This window comes from Otolemur garnettii, unplaced genomic scaffold (assembly GCF_000181295.1).
Source record: "Otolemur garnettii isolate 467f Iridium unplaced genomic scaffold, OtoGar3 scaffold00051, whole genome shotgun sequence".
NCBI lineage: Eukaryota > Metazoa > Chordata > Mammalia > Primates > Galagidae > Otolemur > Otolemur garnettii.
The window spans coordinates 4,917,269-4,944,445 of record NW_003852446.1 but is presented as its reverse complement, the minus strand read 5'-3'; the positions used below and the strand labels follow the sequence as shown (position 1 = coordinate 4,944,445).

The 27,177-nt window shown below is 42.7% G+C and overlaps 1 protein-coding gene and 1 pseudogene across 8 annotated transcripts in view; both read left to right on the top strand.

The window, feature by feature from the left end:
* Window positions 1-21,463, top strand: part of SH3KBP1 (SH3 domain containing kinase binding protein 1) — a 357,471-nt gene extending 336,008 nt beyond the window's left edge. For 4 of the 8 annotated variants that reach the window (XM_003791888.3, XM_023514339.1, XM_003791889.3 and 1 more), the window contains 5 exons: window positions 7,296-7,405; window positions 11,378-11,506; window positions 15,281-15,549; window positions 19,060-19,123; window positions 20,403-21,463. In XM_003791888.3, the coding sequence (XP_003791936.1) occupies window positions 7,296-7,405; window positions 11,378-11,506; window positions 15,281-15,549; window positions 19,060-19,123; window positions 20,403-20,444 (614 nt within the window). In that variant the 3' untranslated portion in view covers window positions 20,445-21,463. The remainder of the gene's footprint in view (window positions 1-7,295; window positions 7,406-11,377; window positions 11,507-15,280; window positions 15,550-19,059; window positions 19,124-20,402) is intronic. The other 4 variants (XM_023514341.1, XM_023514340.1, XM_023514342.1 and 1 more) reach the window with 1 other exon arrangement.
* On the top strand, window positions 15,926-16,081 carry LOC111725985 (annotated as a pseudogene).
* Window positions 21,464-27,177: the final 5,714 nt, after the last annotated feature.

Genomic DNA, 27,177 nt, shown 5'->3' with positions numbered 1-27,177 from the left:
AAAAAAAAAAAAAAAAAAAAAAAAAAACTACTGCTATGCCTGGCATGCAATAGATAATAAGTGTTGGATTGAATTAATGAACAAACTATTTCCCTCTCTTATCCTTGAGCTACTACTCATTTTGATGTAAAAGTTACTTTGTACCAAATAGCCAAACATTCTCTCTTAACTTGCCTAACACCTTACATTCCTTAGCTGGAGATTTCCTTTTAAAAGCCAGCCTCTTTTATTGCCTATTCAAATAAGATAGAAAAAAGCAGTTTTTTATCAGAGTACAGAATGTTTTTTTCACCAAAAAAAAGAAATCATGTTTGCTAGTATCTTTTCTTATTTTTGTTGTAGCAACAATTCTCAGAATTCATAGTCAGTTGAATGAGAAGTGAGGTCAGGCATTACTCCTGTCTGTCCAGTGTTTTGTAGCAGAAAAAATCCCATCAATGTGAATCTGTATGGGCCCTGTTATTTCTTGGTAGTGACCTTGAGCAAGTTTCTAAACTCTAACCTTCCACCTCTCTGTTTGTGGAATTGAGCGGAGCAGTGCCCATATAGCATGGGCTTTTGTGCAGATGCAATGAGTGAGTGTGTGTGTAGTACTGGAGTGGTGGCGTATAGGGTTCAAAACAGCTTAAAATTTGTTTACTCTCTGCAGTTTATGTCTTGCAAACTTCACACCTTGAAGTTTCATTATAAATGAAAACTCAACAGTTAACCTGCTGTGTCTTTACACATTTGGGAAGGCTTATTTTCCTGCAGCATCTAAAACTCACTCATTTTTCAGTTGGTAACTTAGTTTGACCCTCAACAATGGACCCATCTTTGTACAGATGTCTACGCAAGTCAAATGAGTGATGTGGAGTGAAATTTCCTCTTTCCAGATAGACAGCCTTGTGATACTAGTTTGTTGCAAAGAAGGTCCCTGTGGCTTGTGAGTTTTCTCATCTTAAATTTAAAAAAAAAAAAGAAAGGGGATTGCTCTTAGATTCCTGTTCTCACATCATACAACTCCATTAATAGTGCATGAAGACAAAATTCTACCTGCATGATTTGAAAGGGTTTAAAATATTCTCTCATTGATAAAATAACCCTGAGAAGCTCAGGGCTCAGATAATTCTCTCATTTTCTTCTGGTGGCAAAACTGAAGCCCCAAAAGGCTGTTTGTTAATTTATTCAATAATTTAACTAATTAATACTTACTGGAAGCTAGGGATCATGTTAGGTCTGGGAAAACAAAGAAAAGTCACAGCTTCTCCTGACTGGTGGCGGAGACAGATAAGTCAACAAGGAATGTCAGCACAGGTGCTAAATGCTGAGATCCGAGTGATGGGTGAGTAGAGGAGTAGAGTACCTCAGGGTGCAGCCTGGCTTCTTGGAAAAGGCCCTGGTATGGAGCCAATCCTCAATGGCACCTAAGGAATTAGTGAGGAGGGTGAGTGATGTGAATATGAAGGGATATACTTGGACTGACAATTCATGTACACCCCTCTCTGGTGACCACGTGTGGAATGGTAAGGGGGTTGAAGTGAGAATCTGCTACAGTGGTTCCAGGCAAGAAATCCAGCAGCCTTAACAATCTGAGACTGGGGCATGGAGGGGAAGGAATGGCTTACTGAGTTATCAGGAAGTAGTGACATTACCAGGCTTCAACTGTAGCATCGTAGGGCTCTTTTTTGAGTCCAGAGCAACAAGTTATAATGAAGAAACAGAGCTATTTTAGATCTCCCAAATAGTTCTGTTGGTGACATCTGGGCTGTCTCAGATTTTTGATGGTTTCTCCTCTGTTTTCAATGGTTGTGCTTTAGGTCACTTGTGGTCACTGGTCCCATTCCTCCCATCCATGGAAAATGAGGCTACATTTTCTAATTGAACTAAGTAGGGCATGACTGAAATTCATGGAAAATGGGCAACTCCATGTGCCATGAAGAATCAAAGACCCTTCCAAGCTGACTCTGTTCTGTCCAACATGAATTATCTCTGTGTGTCTGCAGAGGGTTTCTCATCCAACTATCCCAAAAGCCAGGAGCTTCTCAGCTTTATGAAACTAACTTGTTAAAAATACACTAGCATTTTCCAGTTCAATAGTTTTGAACTGGCTTAAGGGCACCAAAACCTTTCTCAATTAAGAGGAAAATCTCCTAGCCAGGCTGAGAAAGCTCCATATCAAATTTCAACTTGATTTGTTTTCAAAACCACCATGAAAATTGGGACATTTTCTTTGCACCACGAGGGGCTAGTTATAAAAATTCTGCTTTAATCACGACTACCATGGCCACAGTCATGAGGAGCATGCTTGGTGCCACTGAGAAGTCACGTGACAAGACTGAAGCGTTCCTCCCCTTCACTGTTGAAAAGCAGAAATCTGATGCAGTTCAGTCTGTGGAAACACACCAGGGTAACCTGAAGTTCCCTTTTCAGCAAGTGACCTCATACTTGGCGAATCTTTTTCCTTATGGCAGTTTGGTTTGGTTTGGTTACTGTTTCCAAAAGGTGCTTTTTACAAACTAAAACTACAGAAAGTTAAACTCAGCAGAAACATGCATTAAGAGGTAAAGAGTGGCTCCCCCTGAGAGACTCTGATCCTCTTCTTTTTTTTTTTTTAAAGACAGTTTCACTCTGTTATCCAGACTGGAATGCAGTGGTGTGATCAGAGCTCACTGTAACCTTGAACTGCTGGGCTTGGTGGATCCTCCTACCTCAGCCTCCCGAGTAGGGACTATAGTCACCCACCACAACGCCCAGCTAATTTTTCCTTCCTTTTTTTTTTTTTTTGGTAGAAATGGGGCCACACTTTTGCTAAGGCTGTCCTCTTACTCTTGAGTGACAGAAACAAGGCAGTCTTCTCTGCCATCTTTCTTGGAGACACTTGGCTGAGCATGGCCAGGCTTCAAAGTCATTTTTGTATAAACTTCAGCCAGTAAAATGAAATGGGCCAGTCAGCTTTCTCTGGGGCCATGGCAGAGAAGCTGCCAGCTCAGTCCTGCTAGGAGCCATCTCTAGAAGCTGCACTCCTAGAATATGAATTTTCTCTTGAAATCATTTGTTCATTCTTTCGCTTGCACTTTCACTGACCCCAGGAATATACTAGACTTTGAGAACACAAAGATGAGTTCCTGCCCTTCCAGGGCCCATAGCCTAAGTGCAGGAGACAGACACCACACCTCTTCGTCATTTTGAAAGTGTAATTCATCACAAACAACCACTTCAAATGTTGTCAAACCCTAGATTTAATTAATTCAGTGGGCTAAGGAGAGTGGGGTGGTGGCAAGGATGGAGTACTCCTTGGTGTCCTGGCAGAAATTTCCTAGTGTGAACTTGTCCACCCCTGCACATAAGTGGACTTGCCGAGTCCATCCTGAGGGGGAGCTGAGACCACCCTGTCCCTTCCTCTCGATCCCTGCACTCCTTTCCCATCCCACTCTGTGTGCTGGGTCACTTCTCTGTCATCTTCCTCACTCCAGCTGCAGTGTGTCTGTCCTGTCACCAATTATCCATGCCTTTGGCTGTCACTTTCATAAGTGCTTCAGCACCTTGGTTGCCCTCCAAATCGGGCCAGCACTCTGCAGCCCCACATCGGAGGACCCACTATGCTGGGCACTTACTCCCCACAGCTCACCCAGGTGACTCTCCACTCACTGGGTCCTGGGACACTCTGTCTTTTGCTGGTGGCTTCTCCACGTCTCTGCTTGCTCAGATCCTTATTCATTTCTCCCTCCCTCGGCCCCCAGCCTCTGCTAGAGCAGTGCTTTTCACATGTCACTGTGTGTTAATATCATCTAGGGAGGTTGACACCTACTGTGACTGCTGCACCCTAGACCCATGGAGCCACTCCCTGTGGTGGGGTTCAGGGATGAGGTGTTTTTGTTGTCATCATCCAGATGATTCCACTGTGCAGCCAAGTTGGAGAACTAGAGACGATTAGCCTTTAATTGGTCTTCAGTCACTTCATCCCACTCAGGTTTTACCTCTACAACTTGTTTTAGTTTCCTGGCCCGAGCAGTGATATAGGCTGTCCAGCTCTGCACCGGTAGCCCAGGTCCTAGGCAGCGGCCTGTTTGTTGGAATCTTCTATGGCCCCTCCCTTCCACCACCTCACCTGGCTGCATGCTTGGCTTCTGTGCCACATTGTGCCCCCCTCCCTACCCCAGAAAACGTCACTGTCCTGGGCCTTAGCCCTTTCTTCCAGAGCAGTTGGGAATCTCTGTGGATAACCTGCTAAACTCATTGCAAGTTGAGTGCATGCAACAATATGTGCGTAGTACTTTTCTAATAATAGAAAAAAATAGGAGTGGAGAGAATGATTTGGAAACTAATTATCCAACAAATAGGGGATTGACTAAAACATGGTTTGCAGTGCAATAGATTATACAACAATTAAAATATTTATAAAGAATTTTTAGAATGGGTGGAGGGAGGGGGTTTGGAGGGATTACTTCTGAGGTTTACCTTATAGGGGTACAGGTGAATCTTTCTAAGAGTAGAATGTGAATGTTTTCAAGCAATAACTGAGAAAATGACATGAAGGCTGTGTTGACCAGTTTGTTGGAGTATTTCAGATTGCATGTGAAAACCCCACACTGTACCCCAGAAGTGCATTAATGTACATAGTTACCATTCAATTAAAAAAAAAAAAAGAATTTTTAGAGACATGGCACACAAAGGGAAATGAAACCAGCAGAACGCAATATTACATATAGTCCGAGCTAGCCTATCTATTTATAGAGGAAAGCCTAGAGGAAAATATACCAAAATACTAACAGTGGTTATCTTGATATGGTAAGGTTATAGTTGACTTTCTTTTATTACTACAATTTCATGGTTTTTTAAAAAAAAAAATTAGACACTGGGCGGCACCTGTGGCTCAAAGGAGTAGGGCGCCAGCCCCATATGCCGGAGGTGGCGGTTCAAACCCACCCCCGGCCAAAAACTGCAACAACAACAACAAAAATTAGACACTGATGATCGTACATTACTTTTGTAATTGGAGTAAAAGTCATTTAAAAAGATTCACTGGGAGGATGTTAATGTCAGCTGTTGGCTTTTTGCAGCAGTCCAAGTATATAAAGGAGGATTTCCTTTCAGACCACATAGAGTCCTAGATGGAGGCAAGTCTTAGGATAGAGACGGATAGGGAACCTTTTAGGAAAATCAGGTTCTCTTAAAGGGGAAGCTGGTGAGAGTGGTCAGCCCAGTGAGTCAGCACTGAAGAAGCACATCCCAGCGTGGAGATTTTTATCCTCCCCTGGCCGAGGGTCCTCCCGGCACCCCACTGAGCTGGCTGGAACTCTGAGACCCATTATAATCTACACCCAGGTGCTGGATGCTGATGGGCTACCCCTTGGCCTCAGTGCACCACTGACAGTTTTCCTTTGTGCCTTCTCTGCAGATGATTAACCTTTGGTTATCCTTGCCTCATCCTGATAAGGAATTAATTGAGTAATTTATCTGTTCACCAGGTACTAGGATAATGTCACTTAATATAATTCTAACTATAATTTAATGGCTTCTCCTAGCCAGTGACTGGTGCTTGATTTTGCATATTCTACTAAAGGAAATAGTTTGCACCTGCCTGTTCATTAATAGAACAAAGCTGTCACACAGCCAGACCACCTAAAATCATCAGCAATAGAGTTCTCCCAAAAATAGGGGAGGAAAACACACATAATTTTATTTTTACCTTCTCTGGCCTGGGCCAATATATTTGCAGTCATGGCAGCTAGGATGCTTTCAGCTGCAAATAAAGAATATCTGATTTAAACTGGCTGAAATAACAGGACCTTTTAAATTTCATGTAAGAGAGCTGGGCAATAGATCATTCCAGGGTTAGTGGGTCGGCTCATCAGGATTATCAGCCACCCAAGTTCTTTCCATTTCTTCTGCTCTGTCATCCTCAAGATCTCTGAGAGTATTAACCATGCCTCCCCTCATGTTCATTAGATAGCTGCCATAGCCCAAGATATTTTATCCTTATGCAATAGCGTCCCAAGAAGGAAGGAAGCAGGACAGCATCACAAAAGACTTTTTTCTCCCTTGCCTCTCTAGCCAGAGAAGCAATTTCTTTCCCCACAGGCTCTCAGTAGACTTCCCTTTATTTCTCAGTGACTCAAATTGAACTGCACAGCTGCCTATAGACCAGACACAGGCAAAGAAGAGCAACATTGCTATCCCTGGCTTAAACTGAATATAGCTTAGTCCAGGGAAAGGACACATTCTCCTAAAACAAAACTGAGGATCCATTAGAAGGCAGAGCAGGGAATGCTTTGGGAAGGTGGTGCCCACGTGGCATTTGAAACATAGACTACTTGTCAAGAAGAAATGATCTTGCCCCAGTCACAAGCGATAATGGCACTCTGACTTGGCCTCTTTCTGCCAGCCATCCCTTTGAGCATTATACACATGCACACTTGGTTTGTAAATCCCCAGAGCTCTATAGACTGGGTAACCACTTGATTATTTATTGAAGAGGGTGGCAAAGTAAAGGCAGCTGCTTTCTTCTGGACCCGTGCCAGGTGCAGTGATGATGTAACTGAATGAGTCTACATTTGTCTGAGTGTCATCACTAGGGTAAGCTATCTGAGGGCAGGGCTTGTTTCTGCTGTGTGTGTGCTGGTGTAGTTTCAGTATCTAGTGCTCCATGTGGCACGAGTAGTTGCTCAGTAACATCAGAGAGAATGAAGGGACATACTGGTGACTGAAGAAGATACCGTCTCCATTGAGTGACACCAAATGGGGCTGGGCTCTGTGAGTTGTTCAGAGAAGGAGAAGCTTGGTTGTCTTCTCTGTGGAGTTTTCAGCCTAATGTCCAGGCAAAAACTGATGGCCAGACTAGTGTGACACAACCAGAGAAGCCTGCCCTTGGTTCTTGTCTTTTGTGATCCATGACCAGTGTTTGTGTGCCTGTGGTTGTTGTACCTCATGATAACTGCATTTTGAGTCAAGACTGCAAGAATTTTCTGTCCATTAAAGTAGACTTGGATTCATGGAAGAAAGAGGATTCTTCCTTTATTCCTTTCTAAATAAGGAATATGTACCTTTTCAAGATTTATAGGTATAGCTATAGAAGGGAAAAAGAAAAATCATGTTTCTCCTCCATGGTAACTTGTTATAGTGAGAAGGAAATAATTATTTCATTCACTTTGAATTATGTTTACTGAATGACCAAAGATGTATATGACCTTTCTAAAAGATGCAATGTAATCCAGATGGGAAGGATGATTATGCAGGAGAAGTGCTTGTGACACATCATAAGAATCTTTTCTCACTCCTATTTTTGCTTTTAAAACTATTTACTTTTGTTTTAGACCTAGAAGGTTTCGACTCCGTGGTATCATCTACTGAGAAACTCAGTCACCCAACAACAAGCAGACCAAAAGCTACGGGGAGGCGGCCTCCATCCCAGTCTCTCACATCTGTAAGTGTCCCCTCACTTCTCTATAACTGAAAAGCAGGATCCATTAGAGGCTCTAACGAAGGACTCTTCTGTAAGTGGCTGCTTTGAGGACACCCTGGAAGAGGGAGGCCATGACATGCACTGCCAACCAAAAGTGACTTCAGAGTCGTTTTGAATGGAGCAGTATTTCTTTCTATTGGCTCATTGTGTTTCTGCTAGCAAGGTGGGCACTCCCTATTCCTACCTTCTTTTTTATCTCTTTCCAGACTGATTCGTATTTAAACCTAAATTGAGATTGGTAAGAAAAACAAATCACATTTTATGGTGGGAAAAGGGAGAGTAAGCTTTGGTCTATAAGTAAAACTTTATTAATTAAAGATCTGCTTCTGTGTGGCCTAGGCAGTGACTGAACCTTCATTTCTCAAGGCCCTATTGTCTGCACCCCTATACACAACACCATTCAGACCTACAGGAGATTGTTTTTAGGACAACTCGTGGAAATTTTCTGTTTGGGTTATTTTGACTAATTTCTTAATTTCTCTGTAAACCTATTGCATGTTTGTTGTACCAAATATGAACAATGTAATCCATAAAGAAGTTACTTGTCATCCTGCTCTCCAAAGCAAAGAACTGTTAACCTCTTGCTATACATCCTTAGCTTAAAAAAAACTATTTGTATATATAAAATTATTTCTTCACAAATGGGATTACATAGTCCATATTGCTGTGGAACCAGCTTTCCCCCTCAGATTGTGCACCTTTCTCCCTACTCGTTACATATTCTTCTCTCAATCACATTTAGTGGCTGCCTACTATTCTAACCAGTGAGGGTTTATCTAGCCAGCTTAGCCCTAACCCTAAACCCTAACCCTAATCTTAACCCTATCTATCACTGGACATTTATGTTGCTTCTAGTTCTTCATTATAAATAACACTCAAGTCATTGTCACTGTGGAAAAACCTTGATGCTAGCTAAGCGCGATGGCTCACACCTATACTCCTAGCACTCTGAAAGGCCAAGAAAGGTGGATCACTTGAGTTCATGAATTCAAGTCCAGCTCTGAGCAAGAGCGAGACCCCCATCTCTACTAAAAATAGAAAAACTAGGCGGGCATTGTGGCAGGCACCTGTAGTCCCAGCTACTCAGGAGTCAGAGGCAAGAGTACCACTTGAGCCTAAGAGACTAAGGTTGCTGTGAGTTGTGATGATACCATGGCACTCTACCCGGGTGGCAGACTTTGTCTCAAAAGAAAAAAAAAAAAAACAAGGAAGTAAGGAAGACCTTGATTCTGCTTCACAATTATTCACCTGGATAAAAATTTTCTAAAAGTGAATCAAAGGGAAATGCATGCTTTGCTTTTGCCACAGGTTGCAAACATGTCTTGCACAAAGGTTAAGTTTACCTTTCACAGTAGTGTGTATGTGTGAGTGATAGACCTATATAAGGAAATATTGTTCTATATATTGATTGACCTAGCAATTGATCTATCTCTGTATAACACATTGCCTTGTCCTGGCAGGTCTAAGTCCTTGTAGCTTCCACCCACATGCACGAAGGAATTAACCTTTTGTGGATTTGCCAGGACACTTTCTATTTTTATGTCATCACTGATCCCACCTAAGGTGGTATCATTCAGAAGAAAAAGAATGCCACTTCTCTGAACCTCTTTTCTCATGTCTACTGAATCTAGAAATATGGTGGGAGACATCCTATTTTTCCTCTTTGTATGAAACAAACCTAACTTTGTATTGACAACTTTGAGGGAGCAAGGCCTTAAAATGTGGCTTACTTTTTCATTCTTCTGTAGAATTCTGTGTCAGTACTGCTGTCTTCCCATCTGCCTCTCACCTCTCCACACCTCACCTCACCTCAACATGCCTCCCATACATGCAACCTATTTAGTTGCTTCTTAATATCTCTGTATTTCCATTTTCAATCCTACCTCTTACATCTTCTCTATAAATCTTTCATCATATTTGTTTTCCTTCCAACCTTCCAAATTCTTCCCAGCTTTCCAAGGCCTAGAGAACCTTGTGACTTCCGGAATTATATACAAAAAGGTTCAAATTACCATCTCCCACCCTGTTCTCGGTCCATGCATCCCATGTCTGGGAGTTTGTGTTTATTTTGGGGACCAGGTAGGGACAACTCATCTTTAGCCTGCCTTTAGACTACACAGTTGTTCATTCAAAAAAACATTTATAGACATCTATCCCCTGTGGGCTCTGCACTGTGCCACATACCAAAGACACAACTTGGGATGAGAAGTGTATGGTCACAGCCTGCAAGAAGCTTATGGCATAGTGACTCAAAGCTTGGCATTTTATATGGAGTGATTTTATTTTCAGACTTTAAACAATAGGATACATTTGTGCTTTAAAGAAGTCTAAGTTTATCCTCTCTTCACTTCATTCCCATCCATCCCCATTTGGACGTGTACATTGAATTCCCATTTACTCTTCTTCCAATTAGCACCTGTGAGTTTTCCATAGCAAAATGGAATTAGTGTCTATGGGCATATTCCTAAAAGGCTACTGGGGAAAATGAAGGAAGAAATTCACCAATCATGATTCCCAGAGCCTGGAGCCTCTCACCTTAGTTGAAGCTATTTATGTTTCTAGGATTCAAAGAGCAAGCTTTGACTGGCAGCTCATGAACCATAGGTTGTATAGGAGGAAACTGGCTTTTTGAATAAAATCTCAAATTGAAAGGATCCAGGCATTGCATGGTGGTTAAGCAATTAAGCCTAGATTAACAAGGAAGCATGGTAGTGGTAGGGTGTTATATGAGGTAATTGGATTTTCAGATTAAGCGAAGATTACAAAGACTTCTTTAATTGAAAACTTTGCTTAAAAATTCCCTAAAACATATTGGGTTTCAACTTTAGTATGTAAACAGAAAAAAATAAACTATTTGTGGGCATAATTTTTCTATAATGGTACCAAATGGTGATTCCAAATAGGACTATTTTTCTACCATCGGGATAAAAGGCATAAAGATGAGGCTGTATATGGGCTCACCCAAAAATATCTCTCAAAGATTCTTCATTAAAAAGAATTCCTTGTGATGATAATTCTTATTTTACTTTGCTTTATTCTAAAATAGGGAAATTCTAGAAAAACATTTATGACCAAGTGAATTCCAATGAATCGGTCCCCATTTATTTAGTTTTTTGATCTTCACAGTGAGACAGAAAGGCCAGGGGTTTTGTCCCTGTGTTTTACCAAAAGATGCTGCCATTCTGTAAATATACTTTGGCAAATTCTATACTCCAGAATGGATACATTGACTATCAACAGTAATGAGCGCAGAGATTTAGCAGCAGGTACCAAGGGAAATACGTGTATGAGCTTATTTTGCTCATGGGCAGGGCTGTGCTCTCAGGCTGCTGAAAGGCTGGTTGTTGGATCTTAGGTCTAGTGATCCCTTGCCCTGGAAATGATCCTCTCAGACAAGTCCTTTAGAACACTCAGCATGCGGCAGATTTAATGATCATGGAAAGGGCTCAAGGAAAGAAAGAAGAAGGAATGGAGGACAGGCAGATTAGAAGCAGCTTCCTATTTATTGACCTATGTGCTCTTGTCCAATGGACTGTCAGCCCTGTAAGGGCAGGGACTATCTGTTGGATGTCACCACTAAGTCTGTGGTACCATACCCAGTACTTGGTACATGGTAACAAATGTTTAGAGAAAGTAGAGGAAGAAGCAGGAATGGATGGATTAGGGATGCTTGCAAGGATGAAGTGATTGATGGGTATCAGTGGAAAGATCCCTAGTTCAGGAAACCTTGCTTCTTAGTCACAGTTCTGCCACTAACCAGCTGTGTGACTGTCTCTAGTGCACAGATAATAGCATACTTTCTGCCTCACGGAGTTATAATAAGGGGACAAAGTAGAAGTCTCAAGTTTGGAGAGCATCTAGCATTATATTAATGAAAGCTATGTCAGCTAAGGTATAATTCTGACAAAAGCATTTTCTTTTGGCTTTATCCAGTCCTCCCTTTCAAGCCCTGATATCTTCGACTCCCCAAGTCCCGAAGAAGATAAGGAGGAACATATTTCACTTGCACACAGAGGAGTGGATGCATCAAAGAAAACGTCAAAGACTGTTACCATATCCCAAGTGAGTGACCAGTCATGGCGAGGGCCTCCCTGCCATTTTGTGCGCTAATGATGGGTTACAAACCAAATGAGGATAAACAGATTATGCAGGTGTTTGTCGCTCTTCAGTGAGAGTGATTACTTGAGTCATCAAAATCCCTGAGGCAGGTTGCAAAGTGTCCAGAACTGGGCAGAATCCCTGAGATGCAAGTTCAGTTGTTTATTTCCCATATTTTCTCTTGTAGTTTGATCTCCTTTTCACACCATCACACACACATCCACAAATGCCCTTGCACACCACCACTACTACCACAACTAAAACAACTTCAAAAGCCTTGGAATGTCTAGAGAGAATACATTAAATACAGTAAATGCTATATCCTCTTCCCATAGATTTTGTTTTTTATGCTTAAAGCTGGTCACATAGTAGAGTTGGAAGACCATAAATATAACAAACGTGGTCTCTTTTAAAAAAGCTGATTTGGATTCATATTCTAGGATAAATTTTTGGTCTAAAAACATTTTAATTTCATTGCATGCTTAGGGAATGGTACAGCTTTTTTATGTCATTGGTTTGTGAGAAACAAAGAAGCTATTGTCTAGCTGCTGCAGGTAACTTTCAAAGAGTGTCCTGTAGAAGTTCTGTGAATACAAACCAAGATTTTAAAATTCCACTTTCTTGTACTAAGCAAACCCAGTCAATTGGAATTATTTTCTCTGAACATTAGCAACTTCTTTCTGTCTATAAGCAGAAAACTATAGTCATCTGAAGCAGGAATTAACACAAAGAAATCAAAGGTTATGTAAGATTTTCCTTCTCATAGATTTAGAATTTATATGTATAGATCTTCTTTAAAAATCTGATACAGTGAGCAAAATATGATCCTATAAAACACATCAATTGTACTTATCCACAAAACCAAAGTATTTCTCCTTTATGAAAGGATTCCATTTGCAGAAATGGGGTTTAGACTTTTTTTCTTTTCTGGTGACCATTAGTTTACCTATCATTTCATGCTCCCTGACATCTCTGGAGTGTCTCTACAGTGACATCTGCTGGTCCACAGTGGCTTTTCACCACTCTGGTTTGCACAGTTCTATCCTGTTAGTCTATTTCAGTTTCCCTGAGTTGTCATGTTGTGTTCTTCATTGCTTCTAGAAATTCCACTTGAACTAATTTGATCAGGGAGTGTGGTGGCTTATACTCTGTGAGGGCTTTAAAAAGTACTTATTAGCAAAAATGAGTAGAGAGAGCAAGTCAGGAAATGCCAAGAGAAGCATTGATTCGAGAAGTGTCTGAAAGTCAATCTGTGTAAGGGCATTAGTGGGTCATGGAAGGTACATAAGGATAGAATGGAAACAAGAAAAGGTGTGAGACCAGAAATAGGTAATAAGCAGAGAAAAGGAGGATAGAGAGTGTGACTCTTCAGACTCAGGCAGCCACAGTCACAGTGCTAGGCTTGAGGGACGCAGCTGATGGTGAGGAGATGAACTCCCAGTCCTGACTGTCATTAGCTGTGAGACTTGGAGAATTATTCAACCTTCTCAGCCTCAGTTACCTGCTTGGTAAAATGTTTGTACCAGGTAGTCCTCATTTAAGTTGGCTGCCCGACGTCCAGCCTGTGATCAGAGCTCCATACGTGCCAGTTCCTCTTCTCTCTTACTCTAACTCCTACGAACAATAAAGCTCGGGCTGGCAGGTTGCTATCCCTGGCAGCAGAGAGCGCTTTTCCTCAATGGTAATTTGGCAGAGAAAAGGAGAGCAGAGAGGCTGGGAATGATGGCCCATCTGCTTTTGGCTCTCTCTACACATTCTCTCCCTCTAGCATGGATGAATCCAGACTCTGCCTCCTTGCCCTGCCAGCCCGGCCCCTTCTTGGCTCCTACGCTAGGGTGGCTGGGTAGGCGCCTGCTGCGGGGGGGAGTTCCGTGGCCATGTTGCCAAGCTCCTCCACCAGCCTCAATTTCTTCCCTGCCCCTCACCCCCCAACATCCTGTGCTCCTACTGTCCTTTCTCCCCACCTGCCTACAAGCACCTGGTTAGTGTCTGCTCCCTGCACCCTCCTGACCTTCTCAGGACACTTCTCCATCAGGCTTCATCACTGCCTGTCTCCTCTGTCTTCAGCCTGACCCTCCACTGGCTCTTTCTGTCAGTGCCAGCTCATGTTCTCCCCCATCTTGGAAAACAAATAAAACCCTTTCTATATCCTATCTTCTCCTGAAGCTCCTGCATGAGTACTTTCTCTCCCTCATCTTCCTGCCTCAGCCAAATTTCTAGAAAGAGTCCTAAACTTGCAGGCCATACCCCTCACCTCCCATCCAGATGCTGATCTGCTGCTATCACGTTTCTGTCTCCCTTATTCCACCAAATGAGCTCCCCCTAGTTTTCCTCTCGGCACCCTTTACCCACTTATTCAACCCTCCAGGGGACTACTGTAACCCAGGTTCTCTTCTGGTCTTGCTTCGTCCCAAGGGAAGGGACAAAGTTGCCAAGGGCTCTCTCTACCTTCTCCCCCCACCTCTTCCATTTGGGAGTTATCCATTGGGACACTTCTTTTCTAATTCTGTCTTATTCACCCCTATGGCTTCTACTTCCTCTGGGCCAGCTCACTCTTTTAGTCTCTGGCCCACTAGGTGCGTCCCCTCGGCTGTGTCTTGGGCTCCTAAAATTCAGTGTATCCAAAGCTAAAATCATTACCTGGGCCTTCAACCTGTTCCTCTTCTATGAAAAGTACAACCTTGATACCTGGTTCTTCCTTCCCTACCCTTGGTCTGTCCTTCTTCCTCCTTCTGTCCAGTACCACATCCCCCTGGTCACAGGGTATCTACCCTACAAGAGCAAGGGATACATCTACCTCACCCACACCCAACCCCAGCACCAGGAACAATGCCTGGCATTCTCTGTTGGATACACCTGCCTTGGCTGCATCTCTCAAAGCTGTCTTGTCTCTCTCTCCTCTTGACTACTGCTTAGGTCAATCCCTGACCACTTTTAGCTTTCATTGTATAGGAGTCTCTGAGCAGTTATCTCTACTCCAGGCCTGCCAACCCTTAGACCCTTCTGCAGCCCAAGTGATTCTTAGCATGGGACATCGTCTGTCTCACCCTTCACTCAGCACCTTCCACCTCCCCCACCTTGCTCTCTCCTGCCCCCTTTGACATTCTAGCCATGCTCCCACCAATACGTTTTGCTCTCTTGTCTCTAGGCCTTTTCTGGTGCATTCCCTCCTCCTATGACTTCTTTCTCCAACCACTCTTCCTTTCCTCTGGCCATTTCCTAGTCCTCCTCCAAGATAAGGCTGTTAGCACCTTCTTCCCCATGCCCTCCCTCCCAGTCCTTGGCCCCTTCCATATTTTTCTGGAGCTTTCTGTGCTTACTTCCCTCTGTGAAGTCTTCCCTGTTATCTGCAATGTGATGATCTGTCTGTCTTGTCTGTCTGTACCTGCTGGGTCCTAAGTTCCCTTAGGGCCAGGAAAATGCCTTAATGTCTCACTTCAGAGTTTGTGGTGCCTGGCAAGTAGCTGGACATCTCTGCAGGTACATGAAACCATGTGGGAACTATCTGTCCAGAAAGATGGTCAAATTTAAAATACACAGAAGCTGACACTTGCTGGTGGGGGATGGGGGAGGGCTACACCAAGTATGCCCTTGGTAGCTTGCATAAGGAACACATGAGTGGGGTGTGGAGAGAGAGGTAGGGACAGCAAAGTCAACAGAAGGCTTGACTAACCAGGACAGGGAGACACAGTATACAAATCCTGGGCCCTGAATCTTCCCCACCTTTCCTCATCACAGGTGTCTGACAACAAAGCATCCCTGCCGCCTAAGCCAGGGACCATGGCAGCAGGCAGCAGTGGGCCAGCCTCTCTGTCCTCGGCAGCACCTTCCTCGCTGTCATCCTCTTTGGGAACAGTTGGACACAGAGCCAATTCCCCGTCTCTGTTCAGCATGGAAGGAAAACCAAAGATGGAGCCTGCAGCCAGCAGCCAGGCAGCCGTGGAAGAGCTAAGGACACAGGTCCGCGAGCTGAGGAGCATCATCGAGACCATGAAGGACCAGCAGAAGTGAGTATCTGGGGACCCTTTGCAGCTGCCACCAAGTTGCTGTCTACTGGGCCAGGGCCTAGTTCTGAAAACCTGAGTTCCAGCCTGCCCCAGAGGGTGGCCTGGGCCTCCCTAGTGATGGCGGCAGCAATGATGGAAGTGGGTATGGATGCAAGAGGCTTAACATTTATACTTAAATTATGCTGTGTGCCCTTGCTGGGCCTGCTGTACACAGGAAGGGCCCAGGAAGTGCACAGGAAGCTGCACACACGCTCTCATTGCATCCTTATCCTCAGGGAGCTCTTACATGGGGGATGACCTGTCCACAAAAATAAATAGCATCCTTCTCTTCCTTTCTCTGCCATCGCAGTGCATGTGATTAATCCCATTTATTGCCATGTCCTCTCACAAGACTTCGAGAATCAAGCAGATTCTGGCCAAGAAACAAAAACAAAATCGTTCCATTCCCCAGTGGATTCAAATGAAAACTGGTAATAAAATCCAGTACAACTTGAAGAGGAGACGTTGGAGAAGAACCCAGCTGGGTCTATAAGGAATTGTACATGAGATGGCACATATTTATGCTGTATCAAGGTCACTATCATCTTACCATGTCAAGCTAAAACTGTCATCAGTTGGACAGTTGGCCACATTTCGTTGGGAGAATGAGTTTTCTCTTTGTTTATATGCTCTTCACTAATAAGCTGGTCCAGTAATAAATATCTGAGACCTTTTGTTTGAAAAAAAATCATACATTAATATCACCCAGGATGCTGTTTGCAATGATACAGTTGGTAGGAAGATTAGAAGTAGGGAGGCACTCATCTGGGTAAACTGAGACTCAGAGAGCTTGGAGATCAGGTAGCTCTTTCTTTAGGGGATCAGGGAGGCATCTCAAAGAAGTACTTCTCAAGTAGGATTTTAAAAGATGATCTAGGATTGCCGAGAGTAGACCACCCCAGTGTCAGAAAGCATACAGTTACCTGGGTACACAAAGTCAATGTACCCCCAGGCAACTGGCCTCTTTGGATCAGGAGGTGCCCGGGGCTGGTGGCAAGAGATGCTGCCGGAGACCTGCCCTCAAGAGGGAGTCAGGGGCTGGCAAGAGCCCCATCACCTGCCTCCCCTACAGGGCTTAGAGGGCCCTGAAGTGTTTTATGGTCACTTGGAGAGTAATGGGGTTTAGCAAAGTTAATTTCTTCTCTAAAGGGCATGTCAGAGCCATCACTGTACATTGGAATGACAGGGAGAATAGCATATGCAGTGTTTCCCAAACCTATTTAATCATAGGATCCTTTTTTTCTAGAACATCCTAGGATGAGGGTTTCATGGGACTTACTTTGAGTAAAGTGTTCTAAGCAGGTTCTGTTCCACACAGGCTGGGAGGTGTCATATGAAATTGAGTTCTCTTGGACTTACCCTCTGCTTGGGAGAGATTCATCAAAAAATATACACAGAACTGATAGGACAGTACTTGAGAGGGTCTTCAGGGGCCAGCCTGTCTGCCCACAACTCCTTAAAGTCCCCAGCTCCTATCTGGCTCTGGATGTTACAGGTTTACTCAAACCTGTAACAAATGCCCCAACCATATACTGGTGACATGTGTCCCTTGCCTAAACAGGGACCTCATGGCCCAAGGACATCCCAGACCATTGGTCCCAGCCTTCTGAACATGTCAGTCCTGAGTCAGACTGGCTTCGACCCTCTCAGAGGTGCCTGGAACCTGTTTACATCTCTGAAATGGCCTGAGCCTGGCTCTGAGCACATAGCCACCTATGCTTTGGGACTGCCACACCCTGTGTTCCTTCCCCCACTGTGAACTACTAAGAGTCAGCCAGAATTATCCTCTTCCAGCCAACATGTCTTGAATCAGCACCTCATGGAGGCCCCTCTTCCAAGGTCTTCCTTTCCAGTTTACCTCAGCCTGGCCTTCATGCCCAGGGTCCATGGTCCACTCCAGTCTCCTGTCTCAGCTCTTGGTGTCACTTTCCTTTCAGCCTTCAACTCAAGTCTGTACCGGTGCTGCTCATTCCCAAATGTGCTAGTTCTCCACCTCCCTGCTTCTTCCCTGGCTTTTCTCCACCAGTTCCCCCATCTCTCTTGCTCCTCATAGACTTAGGCTCATTTTCACTAGTTCAAGACTTAGTGACGGCTCGGCCCCTATGGCTCAGGTGGCTAGGGCGCCAGCCACATACACCTAGGGTGGCGGGTTCAAATCCAGCCTGGGCCTGCCAAACAACGATGACGGCTGCAACCAAAAAGTGGCCAGGCGTGGCAGATGCCTGTGGTCCCAGCTACTTGGGAGATGGAGGCAGGAGACTCACTTGCGCCCAGGAGTTGGAGGTTGCTGTGTGCTGTAATGCCACAGCACTCTACCCAGGGGGGACAGCTTGAGGCTCTGTCTCAAAAAAAAAAAAAGACTTAGTGACTTTCTTTGGACCACCTTCCCCAATTAACTGCCCCCACCTGGACCACTTGAGACATTGCCTACCAGTTTTCCCAGGTCATGCCATTTGATTAGGATCCTACTTTCTACTTCTTCCCTGGGCCCTAAGTAGTACCCACTGGGATATGGGTGCTCACTGCGTGTTTGGATAAATATGGTAGTGGGTCACAATTTGTTCATGTCACTGTCCCAAGTCTAGGAACCATCAAGATGCTCATCTGAAGTGAACAAATATAATGTAACTTCTAACATACTGCAGTGTTTGTGCCATCTTTGTTTTTTTCATTTTCCAGCCCAGTATATTAAAATGTACATGTAAAGTGGAGTGTTTGATACCTTAACATGGAGGACTACTCTTTGACCAGGATTTGGATGGTTGCTTGGTTGCTATGGAGCCCTGACTTTGCAAGATGATTAGTTTTGTTCTACTTCATTATTCAATGTTGGAAAGGACATTAGGCTGTGGACCCTAAGTCATGCCTGCCTCTCTAAGACATGATTGCCATGTCATTGATTCAATTATTTTACCTCCAAGTTTTTAGATCTTGCTATTTGTAGGATTTTATGAGAATGAGCAAAACATACCAGTATTTTTTTTTACTAATTTAAAATCCTATTGGAAAATAAAGGAAATATATGTGGAGTCATAAAAATGTCTGCAATGAAAATTATGACGTAAGTATGTTTAAAGACCGGTTATTTGGTTAAGGAAAGAATAAAGGGAAGGCACCAGAATATGAGCCTGGCTACGTGGAGCCTGGTCATTGGGCAAATCAGGCCACCACACTGGACCTCACTTCTCTATCTTCTTTCTCTTTTTGGGAGAACTTTGGACTAAGGGCTCTTAAAGGTCATTTCCAGATGTACCATTTGATGGCTATGTTTTTGGGGGGGACACAAAAATAATGGTAAGCCTTTCTGTCTGAAACAAATTTTAAGCAATAACAATGCAAAAAAAGGAATATTTTGTCCACATTTTCTTTATAAAAGGGCCAGATAGATTTTGTAGTAATACAAAGAGGTTTTCTATCTCTTAGTGGGGAAGGCTGGGCCCTGGTTTAATTTCATCATCATTTGCCTTTCAGACGAGAGATTAAGCAGTTACTGTCAGAGTTGGATGAAGAGAAGAAAATCCGGCTTCGGTTGCAGGTGGGTCCCTCAGGGTCCTGCTGCCTGTGAGGCCTGGGCTCAGTGGGGACAGAGACAAAGTCAGGGTTTTATTTTTTTTTAAATGATGATTACTCCTTTGGAGATTTAGATATACTTTCCATGACAATTTTTTTAGAATTGTATAGACTTGCTATGCATCCTTTCCTGGGTTGCAGGAAGTCTTCAGGAAGGGAAACATGAGTAAATGTGCCCCAAATTATTGGGTTTCTCATTCCGAATTTGTTATAAATATCTCTCCTCTTCAAAGAGTTCTCCCAGCTGGGCACAATGGCTCAGGCTTGTAATCCTAGCACTCTCAGAGTCCGAGATGGGTGGATTGCTTGAGCTCACAGGTTCCAGACCAGCTTGAGCCAGAGCGAGACCTTGTCTCTGAAAATAGCCAGGTGTTGTGGTGGGTGCCTGTAGTCCCAGCTACTTGGGAGGCTAAGGCAAGAGAATCACTTAAGCCCAAGAGTTTGAGGTTGCTGTAAGCTATAATGCCATGGCACTCTACCAGGGGTGACAAAGTGAAACTCTGTCTCCAAAAAACAAACAAACAAAGTTCTCCCCCCAGCCCCTATTTCCAGGAGGCCTTATTATGGCAACTGCCAGAGGACATGTACTGGTGTGGCCTGCTGCCAGCTGGCTTCTGTCATGTGATCATGTGATCATGGGGACTCCAAGGACCACAGCTGTCCATTCACAGCACTTGTTCTTTATCTATTTTTCTTCCTGATGGCCACATCAGTCCTGCCAGCACATCCAGAATTCTGTCCCCCCTAATGTCTGACAGAATGTTGCCATTACCAAATGGCAGGGGGGGGTGTGGGAGTTGAAAATGACCAAAGGTAGACTTTCAGCTTTCATCCAGTTGGTGCCCTTGATAATGATTGGGACCCATGCTGTTTAAAGAAAAAGATAGGTAGCTGCTCACCATTACTTTGGGGGTGCTGACAGACACCCCGTTGAGCCAACCATAGCTGCCTTCTGACACTGCCAGATCATCCAGCGTGTCAGAACCACCTGCTCCACCCTCTGGCTGAGAAAGTAGAATTACTGCACAAACATCCACCATTCCTAATGCATTGTGTCTGTGTGCCTGGTCTTTAGGTTTATGTCATTTCTGGCATTGCTATTGATTGTCCATTCAGACATCATTTCACCTTTAAAATTGTCAGGTTGATTATTTTCTTTCTATCAACCAGGTTGATTATCTTTCAGCTTCTATAAAACCAGCCAATTCATGATGACCTTGTTCGGTTCTTTTTTTCCTTTCTAGATGGAAGTGAATGACATAAAGAAAGCTCTTCAATCAAAATGAATACTTGATAAATGAAATGTCACATTATTCATCCTGAGTCCAAGACTCAAATTTTCTGCCCCAGCCAAAATGATCTTGTGCCAAAAGATGAAAGGTTTGCCTCAACATGTCCCTGTTTGAAAGATTAGCACAAAAGTCTTGATAGCACAACACAAATTCCAGCCAAGAGGAGAATCTCCCCCATGGCACAGTCCTGGGGTTGGCACTGGTTGTGACTACAAAGAGCAAATTGTGCTAAAGGCTTTTCTACTTTGAGATCTCATGCGAAATGAAAACTCAGGCAGTTTAGTCCATAGTGGTACTATTTTGATGATATTTTCCATTAATAAAATGTAATTTCAGATTATTCGTTTACAAGCTTTATAATTTTATGATTTTTTAACCGTGTTTTGTCACAGATTCCCCTAGTGTTTGTACTACACATGGTCAGGAGCGAGTGTCCCATTCTTTTGCTTCAGGCCAAGAGCTGCCTCGCTTTGTTCTCCCTGTAGGATTCTATTACATATGCAATTTTAGGCCCAACTGTCCCTTCCCCTGCCAGCAAACCCCACCACCCTAAGAGAAATTTTAGCTTATATATGATGGTATATTTACAAAAAGAGAAAGAGAAAATCTGGTATTTGCAATGATCTGTGCCTTCTTTTTACCACCCTCTTGATTGGAGCTTTTGTGATGCAGCTACCATGATTCAAAAAAAAAAAAAAAATTAAAAAAAAATAAATTACAAAAAAACCCCTGCCACTTATCCAAGTCCACTAGAGGCCACTGTCTTCAAAGCTTCTCTCACCCTAGCCAAAGGTCCTAAGAGGAGACAGCTGTGAAGTTGGGAGTGCTCTGTGGTCCTAGCTGTGACTTAAGTTTCTCCTAGTTTTAGGTTGTTCCATGAAACTAGAAATGTCATCCCTGCTTGATTTTTCATCAGCCAAGTTAAACTCCTGCTTTCTGTCCTTTGCACCTTTTGCGTGAACAAAATATGCATTATTAAAGCAAAAATAAATAAAAGTAAAATGCAAATGAAACCAAGGGGGGGAAGTTGTGTTTTTCCTGCATTGGGTTATCCGTGTGTGTTACTGTTTAAACTGTATTCACATGATGTCATTTGCCTTGCTCACTTCCAACCCTTTCATGGGGTCCAAGAGAATGGGAGGAGGGTCTTGTTAAAGTATAGCCGTTGGTTCTTTCTTGCATTTGTGGAATTGTTTTTTCTTTTTCAAGGAGACTGTTGTTTGCTTGTCTGCTTTGTCTTTGTAGCACATGAACAGTTCAGCCTCAGACTATGTAACTGTTTTCTCAACCTTAGCTGAAGATAAGGGGCATACTGTATTTTGCAAGATTGTTCAGGTGGTAGGGGTGGAGGGGGTGGTCCCTTAATGGCCCCTAAAGATGTTTAATGTGTTTCTCAAAAGCTGCTTTGTCTATTTTCTCAGTTTCATAGTGAAACTACTGAATATTAATAGACTTCCACAACCACAAAGAATGAGAATTGATAACACTGAAGGAGAGATGTGAAGGAAAAAATATCACCACGTGTTATTGATCATTGATAGTGTTACAAGTAAATGTCTCTTCCTCTCTCCCTTCCCCTGCCTTTCCTTGCCTATGTAGTCATTCTTGATGCTTGAGGCCATTACTTTCCTATGAATATTTACAGAGCCCTGGCACCCTGGTTTTCCTGGGTAGGGGCACAGTCAAGGAGAGGAAGTGTGTAAAGAATATAGATATTGGATATATTGCTTTTTCAATGTGCTTGGGGTCAGGAGCACCAAGTTCCAAGGGCAGCATAAAACATTCCTGTACCCCTTGACTGTTCCAAGCATTTCTGCTTTAAACTTGAAGATTTTAGAGATTTTCCACCACTTAATATAAGAATGGGGATTGAATCCTTTGATGTTCAAATTTCTCATTCCCTCATCATGAAAATCCCTAATGATATAGTTTTATATAATGTGTATACAGAGTAGGATTGTTAATAATTAAATCGAGAGGTTGGAGCCCTCATGGGGCACCGGCCACATGGAATTTAGAGGGCTGATGCCTTTCCCCTCATAGAGGCCATTTGCTTCCTTTGTCTAAGGAGAGGGAGAAGTGTTTCTAGAAGCTGGCATATCCAGCTTCATTACTGCCCGTTGGGCTAATGGGCAAGAGGATTCTGCATCATGGAACTGGACGAGCCACTACCCACACAGCCACCATCTTTACTCCTTACAAAATGGACCCATCAAGAATACTGAAAAGCTTGGAAGTATCACTTTTGAAAACATTCTTTCGCATTCAGCATGGACTCGACCAGGCATCTATGGAGATTATTTTTTGGCTTCATTTTCTAAAGTTGTATTTAGAAAAGTCTTAAGTATTGTGCTTTGTAAAGAAGATGATTAAAATGAAATTTTGCGAAAAGATTTTTGTTCAAAATTGTCATGGTCCAAGAGGAATGATTTCTTGGAATATAAACCATTTTCCACATTTTGATTACTCTTATAGAAATGTCTTTAGAAGACATAGAATATAGTCCCCCCTCCAATCTTTCCCAGAGGAACAGGAATAATCCATTAAAATCTGTGCCTGTGAATTCTATTTTTAAAATGTTCAACTTTATATGTAAGCAGAAAATGCTAGTTAAGTATAAATTCACTTTTAGTGTAAAAGTTGTTACTCAAATAACTGTATAAAAGCCACTTTTATTCCCTCACAGCCCCCTGGGCCTCACACTCAAGTACATGATTTGTTTTCTTTCAGAAGGACATCCTGAATCTATCATCACAGGCATGTCTTTGGGTTACTAATAGCAGGGTTTTATTTCCTTTCATAACCTGCTCCTTGATGGGAAAACTGCAAGATGTATAATTTATTGCTCATAGTTCCCATGTTCTGTATAAAAATAATCCCCAGATCCCACAAAGTCCTTTGTATATTATAATCTGAGGTCATCATGGTCCTGGTCCTTTTTTTTTATATTAGGTTTTAGTACTCTAGTTATTTTAACCCAAATTAATGTCAAGATGTTTTGGCACCAAGAGCACTTTCTGACAGCTTTTCTGTTTGGTTTTGTGCAAATGAGAACTGTGACAAAGCAACCCATGTATGGGTGATGGGACGTTCAGTGTGGGTGATTGTAGCATCCCAGAGAGGGGTGCTTTGGTGCTTAAGACCTAAGCCTGGGGAAGAAGATGCTGTTGCCAAAATCTCTAGTGAAGAAGCACAATGGCCAAGCCAGAAATAAATGTCAGTGTGTGATGACAAGCAGGGATCAGGTCTTTTAAGAGGATGAACCTTTCCTCTTAGACCTAGTTCTGTCCCTAGGGTCACCGAGGCTTGGTTTCCAACATGTGGATCAGAGGCAGCCCCTGAAACCAAGGAGAATCCATGATGTAGGTACAGGTCCCAAGAGGTAGTTTTATTTCATGTTTTTCGAACTTATGCCAAAATGGCAGCGCTTTCTTTGCAAATGACAGCGCATGCTCATCATGCTTGTGAATTTGGAATTCACAGTAAAGTGAGATATTCCAGCTCTGGGTGTGGTGGCTCACACCTGTAATCCCAGAACTTTGAGAGGATGATGTGGTAGGCTTGCTTGAGGCCAGCCTGAGCAACAAAGGGAGACCCTGTCTGTATACAATATTTTAAAATTAGACTCAGCGCCCGTAGCTCGGTGGTTAGGGCACTGGCCACATACACTGGGCCTGGCGGTTTCAAACCCAGCCCAGGCCTGCTAAACAACAATGACAACGACAACCAAAAACAACAGACAGGTGTTGTGGTGGGTACCTGTAGTCCCAGCTACTTGGGAGGCTGAGGCAAGAGGATCACTTAAGCCCAAGATTTTGAAGTTGTGAGCTGTGATGCCATGGCATTCTACCAAGGGTGACATAGTAAAACTATGTCTCAAAAAAAAAATTAAAATTAGCTGATGTGGTGGTGTGCACCTATAGTCCCAGCTACTTGAACAATTGAGGCAGAAGGATCTTGAGCCCAGGAATTGGAGGGTGCAGTGGTCACTGCAATGCAGCCTGGGTGACAGAGCAAGAACCTGTCAATACAGAAAAGAAAAAAAGACCTATTTTTTTTTTTAGTAGCACAATAGGTGATGACTTATTTCCATCAAACAATGGAACAAAATGATATAGTAGGTTGTAGCTAGAATTTTCTGAGGTGAAAGAGAAAAAACTGAATAAAAGAATTCCAGGAGAACCAGCTTCATGGAGCCATTCTCTTCAAATAGCAACAAATTAAATTATTTAGATATAACAATGTCATTTAAGTCTTGAGTGCTTCCCCAAACTACCCCCCCAATAAAATATTATTAGTTTTCCAGAAAACTAAGATTTGTTGGCAAGTTTTGAGCTCTTTGATGGGAAGGTGCCCTGGAAATGCAAAATTTCATTATTTCTGCAAATTTAAAAAAAATTTTAAGGCGTTTACAAACCATTTTTTAAACTACTAAAGCTGATAAAGCCATACTGAAACCAAATAGAAAATTCATGGTGAAATCAATAACATTTCTAGTCAATAACACTGGATATGTTATTCCCCCAAAGAAAAACAGATGTCTTAAGAGAAATAGAGCAGATTCTTTTCAAGTTTCATGATTCTTTCTTTCTTTCTTTCTTTCTTTTAGAAACAGTCTCACTTTGTCACCCTCAGTAGAGTGCTATGGTGTCACAACTCACAGCAACCTCCAGCTCTGGGCTTAGACGATTCTCTTGCCTCAGCCTCCTAAGTAGCTGAGACTACAGGCACCCGCCACAACGCCCAGCTATTTTTTTGTTGCAGTTTGGCCAGGGCCAGGTTTGAACCTGCCACCCTTGGTACATGGGGCCAGTGCCCTACTCACTGAGCCACAGGTGCTGCCCCATGATTATTTCTTAAACTCAATCTGAGAAAACCAGCAATTTGGCTGGGGCTAACACTCTGCCCTTGAATACTGAAGGGAGATAGGTAAATAGGGAGTGTATGAAATGCCTACCTATCCCCATGCTGTGGTCCCAGAGAGCCCTCACAAAATGTTCTCGTTTGTTCTGAATCAGGGCAGTCTTTTTGGAGAAAGTGAATCTGGAATGAGGAAAAGAACATGGATCGAGAGAGGTAGAAGGTCTCAGAAGGAGTTTCAGGATTGGAGGTAGAATTGACCCATTTTTACAGGGACCCATGTGGTGTTGAGAATCTGGGAGGTGGTGACACGGAAGACAAAACAGGGTAGAGATGAGGGTGACAGCTTTCTTGGTAATAGAGGACCTGTTGACGAGAACCCTACCAATGTATCTTCTACCTTTTCAAAATTTTTAGAGGGCCATACTGATTGATGACTGCAGAGCCAAATATAGAACACAGTTGCCTTGAGAATGTTCAAAATAGCTTTTTACTGAATATGAAGCTAATACATTATACCCAAAGTCGAAAATAAAATATAAGGAAAAGGTAGAAATTATCCTAATCCCATTCAAAAACAGCCTTTAATTATCTTGGACGTCTCAGAATGGAGGTCCTTCTGTGTATATAGCTTGCCTTCTATACTTAATATTATCATTTCTTTGTCACTATTTTTTTTCAAATACATGATTTGCAATGGCTGCATAATATTCTATCCATAGATATGTCAGAAATCATTTAACCAGTCTTTTACAGAACATGTATAGAGCTCTTACAATGATGTGCTGGATGCCATGATAGGTGCTGAATGTGATGTAGTCCCTGCCATCCAAGGACCTCAGAGTTTTAGACCTTTTGGACCTCAGAGTCCAACAGGTTTTAGAATTACAAAGAAGAGGTGCCCAATGCAGCCTTGATGCTTAATAGTGGAAAGGTCAAGGAAAGAAGGGAATTTTCCATTAATTTCATTTTATTTCTTTTTTAAATAAAGCTGCTGTGAATACCTTTAGAATGTCCCTATTTCTGATTTGTCCTTAAGATAATTCCTAAAAGTGGAGCATGAATATAAATTACCTGAGATTTGGAGCAAAAATAATCTTTGCCCAATTATGAACATAGTTGAATTAACATTTGCATATAAAAGTGACTGGCCACCTATCTTTCCTTAAAGTGGTATTTACCTAAACCTCAGGGGTGTCAGGTATGGATCTCTTTTTTCCTCCCTAGTCCCTTAAATAAAGAGCAACTTTAGCCTCAATCCACCCTCAGACTCTCCTTTTTGAGACTCTGCTTCATTTATTTTTATACGCACTCATTCAGTCACCTTTCCCTGGAATGAACCACCATGAGGATAGTGGCTTTCTTTTCTCCACTGCTGTATCCCTAGCACCTAAAACAATGAAAGATACATAACTATCACTTGGTACATATTTGACTGAATAGATGAATTGGAAATTGTAATTGATGCCATATTTATTTTATAAATTTGAGCAGCCTAGTTTCACTAACTAAAACTAAAACTGGAGTTAAAACTCCAGCACAAAACTGGAGCATTAGGGAAGGTCCATGATAAAAGAAACATGAAGAAAGCCTTCAGGGGCATTTCATATGTATGTGAGTCTTAACCAACACCTGGACCCTAAGAATAGTGCTGCTTATATCACCATGGTTCTCAAGACCAATTTCATGCAGTCTGCACAACATTATCTCAAAAGCTGCCGTCACTATTTAGAAAGCTTTGGCTACCTTTGTTTTAAAACATAAAGCTTCATTTTTTTAATATTCATTCTGGAGAAAGGGATTCTTCACTGATACTTTACACTTGGCACTTCTCTGAGGTCAGCTGAGAACCTCATTACTACCTCTC